Source organism: Mustelus asterias, chromosome 17, assembly GCF_964213995.1.
Source record: "Mustelus asterias chromosome 17, sMusAst1.hap1.1, whole genome shotgun sequence".
Taxonomy (NCBI): Eukaryota; Metazoa; Chordata; class Chondrichthyes; order Carcharhiniformes; family Triakidae; genus Mustelus; species Mustelus asterias.
Window position 1 is genome coordinate 30,155,535 of NC_135817.1, and position 15,711 is coordinate 30,171,245.

General features: G+C 39.6%; 1 protein-coding gene across 1 annotated transcript; it reads right to left on the minus strand.

The window, feature by feature from the left end:
- Positions 1 to 1,920: 1,920 nt before the first annotated feature.
- On the minus strand, positions 1,921 to 15,495 carry cct8 (chaperonin containing TCP1, subunit 8 (theta)). Its single transcript, XM_078232474.1, has 15 exons — positions 15,231 to 15,495; positions 12,542 to 12,632; positions 12,366 to 12,445; positions 11,163 to 11,312; positions 10,326 to 10,506; positions 10,151 to 10,212; positions 9,030 to 9,167; positions 7,858 to 8,036; positions 7,116 to 7,182; positions 6,949 to 7,036; positions 5,131 to 5,246; positions 4,554 to 4,625; positions 4,307 to 4,471; positions 3,365 to 3,484; positions 1,921 to 2,202 (listed from the first exon to the last, which is right to left on the minus strand). The coding sequence occupies exons 1-15, from the start codon at positions 15,288 to 15,290 to the stop codon at positions 2,125 to 2,127; spliced, it is 1,647 nt and encodes a 548-aa protein (XP_078088600.1). The 5' UTR covers positions 15,291 to 15,495; the 3' UTR covers positions 1,921 to 2,124.
- Positions 15,496 to 15,711: the final 216 nt, after the last annotated feature.

A 15,711-nucleotide genomic window follows, 5' to 3' on the forward strand; every position in this document is an offset into this window, starting at 1 on the left:
GCTGCTTTGCTGAGAGGCAGCAGGAAGTGTAAACAGAGTCAATGGATGGGAGGCTGGTTTGCGTGATTGATTGGGCTATATTCATGACCTTTTATAGTTTCTTGCGGTCTTGGGCAGAGCAGCTGTGATACAACCAGAAAGAATGCTTTCTATGGTGTAAAAGTTGGTGAGTCATAGCTGACATGCCAAATTTCCTTAGTCTTCTGAGAAAGTAGAGGCGTAGGTGGGCTTTCTTAACTAGTGTTGGCATGGGGGGAACCAGGACAGGTGGTTGGTGATCTGGACACCTGAAAACTTGAAGCTCTCAACCCTATTTCATCCCCATTGTTGACAGGGGCATATTCTCCTTTACGCTTCCTTAAGTTGATAATCTCCTTTGTTTTGTTGCCACTGAGGGAGATTATTGTTGCCACACCAGTTCACCAGACTCTGTCTCATTCCTGTACTGTCATTGTTTGAGGTCTGACCCACTAGTGTCAGCAAACTTGAAAATCGAATTGGAGGGGAATTTGGCCGCAGTCATAGGTGTACAAGGAGTATAGTAGACGACTGAGAACACAGCCTTGTGGGGCACTGGTGTTGATTATCGTGGAGGTAGTGTTGTTGCCTATCCTTATTGATTGTGGTCTGAGTTAGGAAGGTGCTGAGGCCCAGGCCACAGAGTTTGGAGACGACTTTCATGGGAATAATACTGGATTCTTCACATTTAGAATAGTTCCATAGTACACTACAGGTGGGAGTTATTAATCTTTATTAAAATGTTGTAGCAGCTGTGAAATACTTGTAGAGTTTTCATTTCATGTGCCTGGCAAAATGTTAGGTGCCATATTAAGGTAGTGTGATTTCAACTGCTAAGTAGTTAACACAGTTGAAATTGAAAGTAGAGACAATATTTGTCAAAAAAAGACAATTTCGTCTCTGACGGGCCAGAAATGTTATTAGACATATCTTGAAAGTGCATTTTGTTTTAAAACAGGAGCAAGTAGATGAAAGCAGCAACAAACTCGGGACCTCTATTTACATCAGTGAAAAGCCCAAGTCCTTTTAATACCCTTTAACACAACTGATCCCAAACCACACATCAAAACAAAGGGAATTTAAGGCTCTAAATTACTCAACTTTTGAAGATAAAGAAAACTTGGCAGTTTGTTGAAGAGGGTAATGCTGTTGTTGCGGTGTACATGGATTTGAAAAGCATTTGACAGTGCTACACAACAGACTTAAGAAAATTTATAGCTCATGAAATAAAAGGGGCAGTGGTAAGATGGATATAAAATTGACTTAAGTAATAGATAGTTTTTGGACCCTTGCTTTTTGTGATATATATATATATATAGACATTGGTGTGCAGAGAACAATTATAAGGTTTGCAGATGACAAAACTTGCAAGCATTGTAAACTGAAGAGAAGAACTTCACAAGGATAAGTGGCAGATGAAGTTCCATGAAATGTGATACATTGTTAGGAAGAACATGGATAAACAAAAATAAGGGGTATAATTCTACAGAGTACAGGAGCAGAGAACATTGCAAGTGGCAAGAGCAGTTAATAAAGCATATGATATCCTGGACTTTATTAATAGGGGCAGAGTACAAGGGCAAGAATAAGGGGGCACAAATTTAAAGTGATGAAAGGAAACAGTCGTTTGGACGTGTGGTTGAGGCAGATTCAATCAAGGCATTCAAGAGACCATTAAATAATAATTTGAATACAAAGTGTACAGGCTTGGGGGAACAGGCAGGAGAATGGCACCAAGTCATAATGCTCATTTGGAGAACCAGTGCAAACAAGATGTACCAAATGGCTTCCTTCTACACCGTAACGTGATATTTCATTTTAATACTCAAACTGAGCACTAATATTGAAGATTGATTTTCCTTATCACTTACAAATTAACAAAGTAAACAAAAGACAAGCGTATTTCGGTAGTCCAAAGTCTTTTATTAGACAGAACAGTACCAGTATTTTATGACCCTTCAGCATAATACCACAATTTTGTATCTCATAAGTAAACAAGCTGCATAAATAACAAAACTTAACAGGTCCAATTTGTACTACAAAGTAGGGCTTCTGCTCGGTACGTACATTAGTTGGTAAAAATTAATTCCTAGGTGTTAAAATTGTTCAGTCATTTTGATCATCATCCCAGTCTTTCTTCTGTGCTGGAGGTTTGGGTCCACCTGCCTGTTTTGCCATTATTATCTGTAAAGAAAAAAAAACCATCACGAGGATACTGATAAAAACCAGCAGCAGAGTTTGAATCATGCAGCTATCCAACAGAAGAGCAAATAAAAGCTTGTAGAACAGCTGATGAAAAATTGTTTTTTGGGTGGAATGCAAGATTTTTGCATGGCATACGCTGCATTAATCCAACCAGTTTATGAAGCACCTGAAAGTTTCAGATATACTTAATGAAATACAAAAGTAGAGACACATGGGAACAACACCACCTGGAAGTTCCCCACCAAGTCACTCACCATCCTGACTTGGAAATACATCACTGTTCCTTTACTGTAGCAAGGTCAAAATCCTGGAACTCCCAACAGCATTGTGATTGTACTTACACAACAGGGACAGCAGCAGCTCACCACCACTTTCTCAAGGGCAATTAGGGATGGACAACAAATGCTGGCTTAGCCAGTGATGCCCACATCTCAAATGAACAAAAGAATGTTTAGCTTTCACAGATCAGAAAATAAACCAATAGCATCTAGAATTTGCATTTGGTTCCAAAGAAAGAGTTAAAAATTAACAGATTTCCACTCCCAACTGCAATCTACTGCATCCAGCTGGAAGTCTGAATGTTAGACAAGGACACACAATAACTTGGGGACATTCTGAAAAATGGGCACTTGGGCAAAGTTCCAAAGATACCTATGGAAACTTTTTACTACAGCTAAACAAAAACTCCAATGTAATTGCACACATTATCCTTCTTCAACTTTCTCTCAGTGGAAAACCTATAAGGAAATGTTTTAAAAACATTTATAATACCTGCAAAACATGAATAAAACTGAAATAGCCATTTTGTTAAATATCTAACATGTCTTCTCCACAGAACTCTATTCGTCAACTAAGGATACATTTACACTGATGCTGTTCCATGCAATTCAGAACCATTCTGAGATACACTTAAATTATAGAGAGGTTAATATTCTCCAAACTCACAAAGTGCCGCAAAAGACTTGAATATCAGCATTTCAAAAATAGTTTATGGGATCCAGGCTTGTTTGCCACATACTTTCAAAGCTGCCAAACCCTATGACGCACAGTAAAATCTAAAACCGAATATCTGCATAACAGAAGCAACAGACATTTAAAATCTTTCAAGTAAACCAACATCATTCTGGGAGCCATTACTCACCTGGTCTACTCTCAGAACAGTTACAGCAGCATTTGTAGCAAGCTTAATACCCCAGTATTTAACCAAGTATGGGTCTAGTATTCCAGCCTCAAGCATGTCCTTTAGGCCTGAACCTTCACCCTGAAAACAAGAATATGATGGAAAAAAATCAAATCAAATCATCCACTCAACCAATTTAGGAAGATAGATAACAATTATTGGGATTTATTTCTGAAAGAAAAATAAATGATAAAACATTGACCAGGTTTAGTGCAAAAACTGTGTTAAGATATGCCCTCTGGAGCAACATCTTAGCACATATTCAGTTTTTGGCTTACAATACCAAATCAAAATGGTCACTTGGAGTAGTTTTGGTCAGTAAAAGTACTGTGACTACCTTGACTTCATGGAAAGACTGATCACAAATGTCTGGTGCCAGACACTCATCATTCTTATAATACAGAAATAGCAGTTCCCATGCATTAAAATACAGTGAATTGCTTTGAGTTAAACCACTTAAATGTAAAGTTCTGGTCAATATTTTGGAGTTAATGTTCATTAAAATGAAAAATGCAGATAAAGAAATTTAGCCACCACTTAGAGCACTACATAAAGCAGCAGTCAGGTGAAGAGTGAAACTGCTTTAAGAGAATTCACAATTGTATCATGAATTTTCCCATTATCAGCCCACTTTTCTTCAGCTCTGTTTTGGTAGATGGGAATTGGCATCATAAAATTAATTGGAATTGGATTTGTTAAAGCAGCTGAATTAAATTCACATAGGGCTTTTACACCAGAAGTGGAGATTTGTAATCCATCTATATGCGCTAGATATTAGCCAAGGTTCCAGAGGCAAAGACAATGCATCTACTTCCTGGTGAGGATGAGAGACTGAAGACATTCAATCCAGAGCATCGGTAATTGTTGCAATGATTAGACAAACTATTATTGAGGATTAATTACCTCAATATCAAATCCGATGTTTTTGTTTCCTTCCTGATGTACTGCATACAATTTTGAAATGATTTCAGTAGCTCGAACACCAGAGTTCTCAGCCAAAGCTCGTGGAATACTTTCAAAAGCTTCTGCAAATTTCTTGATGCCATATTGCTCAAGACCAGGACATGACTGAAAAGAAACAAAGAAATCAATTATTCATTCCTAACTGCAAATTTCTTTAAAATGACAAACTGCGAGTTTCCTCCCATACCTCTCCATAAGTTGTGATCCGCTTAGCCAACTCAATCTCGGTTGCTCCTGCACCTGGTACACAGCGTTTATCCTGTTGATTATATATTTGGTTAATAAGAAAGTACAACTGAACAAGTTATAGACTGTGTAATACGCATTAGGTGAAATATAAGGAACTACGGCATTACAGTCCTTTATCAGTTATAAAGGAATCATTCATCCAGTCAAAACAAGGAAGTTATAAAGTTTATACTCAGTTGCCCCCACAGCTGAAACAAAACTGGTCCAGAGATTAAAACTTAATTTGTAAACCTTAAATTCTAGAATACTTGGTCAACTCTCAAATGATACACAAGTGGAGATAGTCTTGCATGTGTTCCATACACGTATGTAGACATACAGCTGAAGACAAAGGAAATTACATGCTTGCTCGTCTCAAGTATCAATCCACCAACTTGAACAATAAGTTTCAAGTCTTCAACATATCATGTGAACCTTAGATGATCACACACTGAAAATCAATTAACAGATCCAATATCTAGAGAACCAAAAGTAATATCTTTCATTAGATTTGAAATCTAATCAGTATACAGTACCTTTGTGAGAACTTTAAAAATGTTGACACCATCATCAATTGCCCTCTCAACATCATCCATTATGTTATCTGTAGAACCACGGACTACAACTGTGGAGATTGCACCATCTTCTTTCTCTGCAATAAGGCATAATCCAGCAATTAGGGTTTATATTGCAGTAAATAATGATTTCATTTTTGCCCAGTCGAAGTAGTAAAAGACAATTTTAAGCAAATGCTTGCGTGATGTGTCCATAAAGACATTCTATTTCAGACATCGAGTCTAGAGTGGAATTTTGGACAAAAAAGATTAACTGTGCCATCGCTATACATCATCTATAAAACATGCCAGGTTATTAAAATTGGCAATGAACACAGTATCACGTCCAAGGTACAACTACATTTTGTTGAGAAAAATTTCTACAGCTCTCAAGCTGTAGTGGAATTGTAAATACACAAATAAACGAGCACGACAAAACTTAAAAATGAAAGATAATGCATGACCAACCAACAGGAACAAAAAAAACTGTTGACATTTTAACACTCCAGTGCAGTACTGGGGTGGGAGAAATAAAGAACAGCGCTGTCAGAGGTGCTATCTTTAGAATGAAATGTTCATCTGTCTGCTCAGGTGGATGCAAAAAAATTCTTCGTTACTCCTTTAAGAGGAGGGGAGTTATCCCTGGTGTCCTTGCCAATGTTTATCCCACAATCAACATCACAAAAACAGATCTGGTCGTGCCAACACTACTGTTGTTTATGGGATTTCACGGAGGTCAAATTAGTTACCGCATTTCCTACGTTACAACAGTGACTACATGTCCAAAAGTATCGCATTGGCTCTGAAGTGTATCGAGAGGTCTTCAAGTGCTATGTAAGCTCTTTTTTTGTTTTTAAGGTTAAAGTTACTGTTTCAGACTTCGCCAGAACTGAAGAAAAAAAATGGACCAGCCTTCTACAAAATCGAGAAAAAATGTTTTGGTGGGCAAGGGGGAAAGGTTTGGTAGATTCTAGCAAAGTGCCCGTTTATTTTTTCTCAGCTGTTTGTAACTGCTATGCCTGTACCACTTACCTTTTTATTTATTTACAGATTCTGACTGACTTGCTCTGCTTAACATTTGCTGTTTATGTTCCTGTTTTTCTCAGCAAAAATCTTCTGCTTCTCTACCCATTCTTTTCATAGAATTAAAGCAACCAAAGATTTTATATAGCCTGGAAAGTAGCCTCAGAGCACAGGTTACATTAAGGGCTCCCACACATCTCAACAGCCTAACACACTAATTTTTATGTCACTTGTGTTTCATCTAAAAGTATATTTCATTGCAGTTTAAGCGATATTTAAAACATTGTAGACATTTAAAACAAAGCTTTGTTACCTATTTAATTGGTTAATTTAAATCCACAAACTTGAAAAGGACGATTTAATTACCATTAAATACGTAGAATACACAATGCAGCACGTTCACTCACTTCAGAGGAAGGAGGAGGATGAACCACCTCGATGTAGACTACAGTTTAAAACAAGTTTTCATTTGAAGTGGCAAACATACAATACTAGTGACATGACAAGATGACAGAACTAAGTCTCCTGTGATTCTTTGTCCCATCAGCCTACAAGGCACTCACAGATGTGTCTGAATTAAAGAGGTCTAAAGAATATAATACTCAAGTGAGCTCATCAGGAGAACAAGCTTATTGTTGACCCAAAAACATCACCTCCCATATTTCTGCTCATAGGAAGCCCAGACTTCCACATGGAAAGATTTTTTCCCCCAGTAGATTTCAGGGAAAATTGTACTTTGAGCATATCAAACATTTATAATCCATACTAAAAACTCACCATGCTTAAATATCACCACCTGTGTGTCTCCAACTTCTGACAAATAAACACTATCACAGTACCCCATTTCTTCTGGAGTAGGTGGTGTCTGAAAAAGAAAACTAAATTTAAAAACTGTATTTAACTTTTCAATGTTGTTAAGAAATTATATTCACTATTCTACTTACCAATCTTGGAAGGGCTGTAGCTCCTACTGTTTTGCATAGTCTTCTTAAATCCCATTTAGAGTTTAACCTGGAAAAAGAAAATGGAGACCATAGATGAGGTCATGAAAATAAGCCATTTAGACTTATTTTGACTATAATTTCAAACCTTACATGAACAGACATTTTGGAATCAATAGCAAAGCTAATCCACTCATCATCAAATAAAAAGCTAATTGATAGAGTACTAATAGCCACAAAATTAAAATAACCCGATCACCTCATTCTTGAATGCTGATTTCCCCACCTCAATGTTTTCCCTCCTCTCTAAGATCAGTGGTTCCTGCCATTGTACCACCCCACAAGGGCCTTCATTTCTGATCATTCATCCAAATGGTTTTATGCATGTTAACGTGCTGCTGGCTATGCTTTTGTTATCTGACTGACAGCACTGCAGCCTTACCTAAACCCATCATTCACATGCACACACTTGCCTCAGTAGACCTTTAAAGATCCAAAAACTTCCATACTAATTGAAAATTAAAAGTTTCACCAGATAGAATTATTTCCTTGAAATACTGAATGAATGGCCTGGATGCATAATACACAATGATTGGTAATGACACACTTAGTAAGCTAAGCTGATTTTTTTTAAAAATGATCAATATTAGCAATCACTGCATCCTAATGGAACACTCAGATCAGCCTCAGCACGAAGCAAGGAGAAATTAACGTGGTCCAAAAATGAATTTATAAAGTCACTTGCCTAACCACCATCAGCTGATATTTGTTAGCATAATGCAAAGCCATGTCTGCTACTTTCCCTCCAGTTATGATTAGATTAGCACCAGCTTCTGCTATAGCCTTCACTTGAACTTCCATGAGATCCTCCTCTCCTTTGCTGAAAGTCATCAGTTCATCTGCATTCTTTAACAAAACTGTACCCTGCAAAAAAAAGTTTCATATTGGAAAAGATTGTTCACTCCTTATGCAAATTAAACTTGACTGCTTCCAGCGACAATTGTGCTCAAATGCAGCTTGGAACAGAAAATTCATACAGAATGTGTCATGGGTCTTTGCATAATGTCAGATGAAATTTAACAAATTACCCTTAAAATTGCTCCTAAGAAGGGTTTAGGTTATCCACGAATATACAATATGAATACTGCGAAATTAAAGCAAATATACTCCAGCTCTCAATTTCCAGTTTGCAAAATAACCAGAGCAGAATCAGAAGACTTTGAATGAAATTACTTGTGAAAAAACAAATCACATTCACTAAGATCACTGCTGCAACTCAAAGTTTGCAGAACCATCAGAACTATTTTCTTTTAAATGGGGAAATTATATTCCCCAAACCCAAATCCTCTTACCCGAAGAGAGATAGTGGCAGCACTGATACCCAATATAGCAATAATCAGATAAACCGTGCACAACAGATAGTAATGCAGGAAGTGACCAAAATAGGAAATATGTGTCGTACTTCATGAAGGAATAGGCTGCTGGCCACCAATGGGATTGAGCTTTTTGATGGAAGTTCTGGCTGCAGACCCCTTAACAGGTGCTATTATGAAACAACTGGAGAACATAACACCCGCACCACTATGTGTGACACAAAAGACATTCAGATAGTACAAGATTGAATCTAGGAGAAGAAGCAACAGAACTGGTGGAAATGAAAGAAACTTACTGACATCAGGTTTATTTACAGCAATTCTACTTTGACATTTAAACTTAAAAGTTCAGATTAAACAACTCACTTTCTGAGCATAACATACATGATGTAGCATCATGATCCGAACATTAAAAACTAACAGGCCGCCAATGTCCCATGAGCAGTCTTTTAAAATAACGGTATATCTTGCATCTAGTAAAGAAATGGTTTACAGTTCATAAATATATGGGGTTTGAAAGGTTATCAAACAAAATCTATGGTACCTTTGTCTCTGTTACCATGCAGTCAAAAGGACAAGAATATATCGCTATTTTGGCATCTTTGACAGAGGTAACATCCCCCTCAGTTTCTCGTTTGAAAACCATTCCATGAAGCACTGATGAAGTAAGCACACCAGATCCCTAAAAAAAAACAAAGTATACATCAACATCACACCATGCCCTTTCCAATCATGCCACTGTGATGTTGTTCAATTAAGCAAATATTTCTGCCAACAGCCATGAACGTCTCTAAAATCCATTCAAGCTTAAATTAAAAATGTTAATATTCTGCAAAATTCCAACAATTTCATTCAACAAGCTATTTACAATGTTACAGAAGCAACAACTTGCATTTGTACAGCACCTTTAAGGTAATAAAATGTCCCAAAGAACTTCACAGGAGTATTATAAAATAAAACAAAACATGAGGTTGAGCCAAATAAGAAGGTATGTCAGATGTCCAAAAGCTTTGTCAAAGAACAGGTTTTAAGGAATGTCTTAAAGCAGGAAAGCATGGTAGAGAAATGTAGAGGTGTAGGTAGGGAATTCTAAAGCTTAAAGCCTGAACAACTGAAGACACGGTCAATTAAAAATCAGGGATGCACAAGAAGCCAGAATGAGAAGTGCAAATATCTCAGATTACAGAAATAAAAATGGGCAAGACCCTAAAGTGATTTGACAATAAGGATGAAAATTTCAAAATCAAGATATTGTTTGAGTGGGAGCCAATGTAGGTCAGCAAGCACAGGGGTGATAGGACCTGGTGAGGCTTGGACCGGCAGAAGAGATTTGGGTGCCCCCAGGTATATGGAGGGCAGAATGTGGCAGACCTGCCAAGTGACAGTTGGAATAGTCAAGTCTCGAGGCAACAAAAGCATGAAAAGGGGTTTCCGCACCAGATGAACTGAGATAGGGGCAAAGTTATGGGGGTGGAAATAGGCTTAGAGAATGAATGAGGTCAGAAGCTCACCTTGAGATCAAATGTGACAAGGCTGCAACAGACTAGCCGATCTCAGACCGAGAGCAACCAAAACCTGAAAGCTTTGTTATTCCTATTTAAAATGTAAATTTTAGCAAGTTTAATGCTGGAATAATAAAAGTTCTATTTCACCCATGTGACTCACCAGAATTTTGCAGACCCGAATATTGTCCACATTAAAATGTCCAGATTCTGAATAGATAGATACTGAAAGGAAAACAAAGTAATTACTATACAGGCTTTCAACAGAATCTGATAGGGTTCCTGACATTAAATTGTTTTATTTAAATATGTATTATTGTTCCCAACCAAACACATACCACACGCTTGTGTAATTAGCTTGGACAGGAAATCGTCGCTGCCATATTGTTTGCTCATTACAGCACTTCGAATGACAGGCAATGCATCTTCTGCATCCCGCAGGTTCTTGACTGAGGAACAGATCAGGTCTGGAAGGATCTCCAGAGCCTTTTTGGCCGCTGCCTCATAGCCTTCTATTACCTGCATAATAAAAATAGCACAAAACAAATGAAAAAACTTTTTTTTCTGTCCAAGGCATTCTTAAATGCTGCATCTTCCCTCAACAAAAATAGTAATCCCACTCAATTTTAGTTAACTTCTAAATCTCTGCTTATTGGCCACAGCAGTAATCTACAGCACCTTCAAGCACAGATTCTTACACTTCCTCTGGAACAGATACTAACTGAACCAAGAAGCATAGCTTATGTGGGAGTAGGGCCTGGGTGGGATTGTGGTCGGTGCAGACTCGATGGGCTGAATGGCCTCCTTCTGCACTGTGTAGGGTTTCTATGATTTCTATGATTTTATCCAGCAAAGGCACCAATGCCTCTCGGCTAACAAAACTGAATCAAGACAAAACCGGTGAAGTAAAATTTGGACCACCCTGAACCAGACTGTCAGCAATTAGGAACTATCTCACTATTTAAGGACCCCAAACTTAGAAGGATAAATTATAGAAAGACATTCAACATGTACTTTGGCCAGAGCCAATTAGACATATTTATGACAAGTGTCCTGTGAAAAAACAACATACAAGGTTCACTGTTTAATATCCATTCCTCAAGCTTTGAACATTACAAAACATACCTCAAAACTACGAAAGGAAAGTTCCAGATTTTTTTTTAGAAACTACCCACCTCGGAGACCGAAAGACCCATTCGCAGAAGTTCCTCAGCTAGTTCCAGTAGAGCACCAGAAAAAACTAGCACAAAATTTGTTCCATCTCCAACTTCTTGTTCTTGCATATGGGAAGCCATTACCAACATCTTTGCAGCAGGGTGCTGAACCTGTATCCAACAAACACAATAATTCATTGGAAACATCAGAAGGGAGAATCACCAAAAATCGAGATGGATTCATAATTGTTTAAATAAGTTTGTATACTGTGGGAAATTAGGGTTATGAAGAATGGTTCAAGTGACTAGACTTACTATTGCGACAGAAAAAAAACTGAGGGGAATACATTTAAAAGGGTACAGAAGATGTGAAGAACAGCTTGTATTTATACTATGCCTTTAAGGTAGACCTCTCAAGATACTTCACACAAGGTGATCAAACAAAATTTCACACCATGCCACAGTGATATTCGGCAGGTTTGGTTATTGTGGCAGGTTTGGAGAGCGTGTTAAAGGAGAAAATAGTGCAAAGAGATTTAGGGAGAGAATTCAGACACTTATGACCCAGGAGAGAGAGCTGTCAAAAGTGGAGCAAACACCAGAATTGAAGGAACAGAGACATACATATGGGAAGTTACTGAGAAAGGGAGGGGATGAGAATTTTAAACAAGTGGAAGCAAGCAAATTATTTATCATGGGCTTTGATCATAGGACTAAGGAACACAAGGAACATAAACAGACCTAGTGATCAAATCTCCCCACCCGAGAGGATAGTGAATGTATAGAATGAAAAGACTGTTGATTCAGGATCAACTGACATCACCTACTGAAAAGCAGGAGAGAAGGACTCTCTTCAAATGGAAAAAGTAAATTTATATGCCTTAAAGAGAGCATCAACAGATGGAATGCTTTGGACTTGATCAAGAATTCCACATGTTCTTCTGAATGGAATGCAATGAAAACATTACTCATGCCAGCAGATATCATAATGCTACTGAAGAAAATATCCAAACTTGCAGAGATTGCAGACTCAATACACGCAGAATTCTTTCAACCAGCCTTTGGAAGAAGAACTGTCACTTTTCTAATGGTTCTCTAACTTTTGTGAATTACAGATGTACTTTGCAAACAGAAACAGCTGGTGTTAGTATGAAATTGCCAAATTGAAATTAAAATGTCATTAAACAGGCTCCACTCATTGCTAAAAGTAACTTGACCACCTACCTCTAATTCACGGAGTATGGTAGCAGCATCATTGGTGACAAAAAGCTTCTCCACGTGATTGATGACCATTTTATTCATTCCTATGAAGATATTAAGTCTATTAGTATAAAAGCATCTATAATAAAAACAACAAGGAAGCACTTTTCCTAGAATTGTATGAAGTGACATAAATGTACCGTTTGGACCATAAGCTGTACGGGTAGTCTGAGCCAGCTCCTTGCAAGCTTGAATATTCCTGTAAACAGCCTCCTCCAAGCCTGAAAAGTGCTGAAAATATACAGAGAAACAGAATTACTATATATTATGAAAGATTATGAACCTGGGTGAAGTTAAATGTAGTGAACTGGTGGTGAAATAACTTTCATAGAATGATATGAAATGAAATACAAGCACCCCACGTATTATGCATGCTGTTAGGAAAGTACTAACTTAGTTCCCCTCACTACAGATGCTGCTTGACCTGCTGAGTAATTTCCAGCAGTTTCTATATACTGTAAGCAATCATAAGTCAGCTACAAATATATAAAGTCAATAAAGGATATTAGTTCCTTGCCCATTAGTTTCTAACAAGGTCCTCTATGATTTTGCTCCCTCTACCTTACTAGCATCTCGATTTTCACCAGTCCTCGTAATCACAACCACTTCCTCAACTAGTGACAGTAGCTACATCAAGGGTTATTGACAAGATAAAGTATTCAACTGCCAACATGCCCTCATGATCTCATTAATAATTACACATCTTCCAAACACCATTTACTGTTTATATGTCTGTTATATCCAAATAGGACTGCTTCAAATCCAGCTTTGATAACCTCAATTCCAACTCTATACAATCTCCAAACATAACAAACTCTAGCCTGTATCTTGGCCCATATCCATCTATCATCCCATCGTCCTTTATCTCTATCGGTTCCCATTCCCCGACATGCTGATTTCTTCATTCGCACCCTCGCTGTAGCCAACATTGCTGTTCTCTTCTGCATTCCAATTTCCCTTAGCACCAACACTGTTGGGGTCACACCACCCTCAACACTTGAAAGGATGCAGAGGAGATTCACCAAGATGTTGCCTGGCTGGAACCTTTCAGCTATGAAGAGAGCTGGTTAGTTTGAGGTTGTTCTCCTTAGATCCAAGATGATTTGATTAAGATGTACAAAATGATGAAGGACATAGCTAGGGTAGACAAGAAGAAACCTTTTCCCCTTCGTAGATGGGTCAATAACCGGGGGTATAAAGTTAAAGTAATGGGTAGGAGATTTAGAAGGATTTGAGGAAACTTTTCTTCACCCAGAGGGTCATGAAAATCTGGAACTCACTACCTGAAAGGGTGGTAGCGACAGGAATCCTCACATTTAAGAAGCATTTAGATGAGCACTTGAAACGCCATAGCATACAAGGCTACAGACCAAGTGCTGGAAAATTAATTAGGATAGATTGGTGCTAAGATTGCATCTAAGATTGGTGCTTGATGGCCAGCAGACGCGGTAGGCCAAAGGGCCTCACTCTGTGTTATAAATCTCTATGACTCAACTCCCACTGATCCCCACTACCTTGCTACTTATTTCTCTGCTTTCACTGACCTTCTGCTCAGTGTCTGTTTATCCTCTATAAAGCAATTTACAATGTCTCTCTACAACAATATGGACAACACAAAAGTCAGTTGTTTGCATATTTTGCACAGGTACAAATGTATTTAAGATTTTTATGGCATGGGGCGGCACGGTAGCACAGTGGTTAGCACTGCTGCTTCATAGCTCCAGGGACCTGGGTTCGATTCCTGGCTTGGGTCACTGTCTGTGTGGAGTTTGCACATTCTCCTCACATCTGCGTGGGTTTCCTCCCAGTCCAAAGATATGCGGGTTAGGTTTGGCTATGCTAAAATTGCCCTTAGTGTCCTGAGATGTGTAGGTTAGAGGGATTAGTGGGTAAATATGTAGGGATTTGGGGGTAGGGCCTGGGTGGGATTGTGGTTGGTGCACTGCCGAATGGCCTCTTTCTATACTGTAGGGTTTCTATGTTGGACACAAGAAAAGTTGGTGACAGACCCCTCATGAAGAAGCTGCACCACTAATTGACAGGTTAAATCAAATGAATATCAAACCATAAACTTGCAACTAATCCAGTACCTTGCAGCCATTCCAAACTCATCCACTTCATCGCTGACAGTGCAAAAAAATTTCAAATGCAACTTACGTTGCTGTACACTCTCATCTTACAACCTAAACTAAATAACAATTCAGCAAATGCTGCCTGGCATTAGTCAGGAGGATGAACAGTACTTGTTAGTGCTTCTGACAACTAACCAACATCTCAACTTTAATAAATGAGATCAGTTATAATTCCAGCTGAAATATGATCCTAATTCACATAATAGATGAAGTGCATCCACCCATTGCTGGTGTTTTATTAAGATCCCCCGCAGTGTTCTGGTTATAAACTGGATTCACGGCTTAAGCCGTGAATTTGTCAACCCAGCACCAACACTGTCCCTTTTCCTGTTGCCTTCCCTTTCCGAGCCTCCTGGTCTCAGGGTAAAGGAGCCGCCTCCCGGCACTAGGCCGCGGGCAGCCCCGCGCACATGCAGCAGCCGCCGCCCCCCCGCCCCGGCCTCAGCCAGAGCCCCGCGGCAAGAACGGACCTCGGCTGACGATCGGCCCCGAACAGATTATGGGTCCCAGCCCGAGGGATCCCGGCTCCTGGGCGATGCGGGGGGAGGGGGTGGGGGATGAATTGCCGCCGATATTTCTCGGTCTTTCTGGAACTTTCTCAGCACGCGCTTCGCTGAAAAGGCCGGTACCCTCCCCCCCCCCCGGTACCACACCCGTCCTTTCCCCTCTCCACCCATCGACCACCTCAACAACGCACCTTCGCGCCGTCTTTTAACATCTGGGCAAAGCCCGGGGCTTTGGGTAAATGCAACGCCATTTTCAGTTACTTTGTGTCGCCCGAAACCTGACCGAATCTAGAGAAGCCGGAGAGAACCACCCAGAACACAACGCTGCTCGCCAGCCACCCCCTCTTCCTCCTGGCGGCCACTGCGTCCACACGCCCTTCTTCCCAGCAGCCACTCCGTCCACACGCCCTTCTTCCCAGCAGCCACTGCGTCCACACGCCCTTCTTCCCGGCAACCACTATGTCCACACGCCCTTCTTCCCAGCAGCCACCGCGACCGCACGCTCCCCCTTCTTCCCAGCGGTCACCGCGGTAAAGGTAGTGCTGTGACCGGGCAGGTCTCACACCATTGCCCTCTTTTTAGGTCAAACCAAACAAACAAACTCAGATTAAGTCAGGACAAAGTAAAAAGGGCAGCTCCCCCCAAAAAAGGAGGGGGAACAGCCCGAACAGA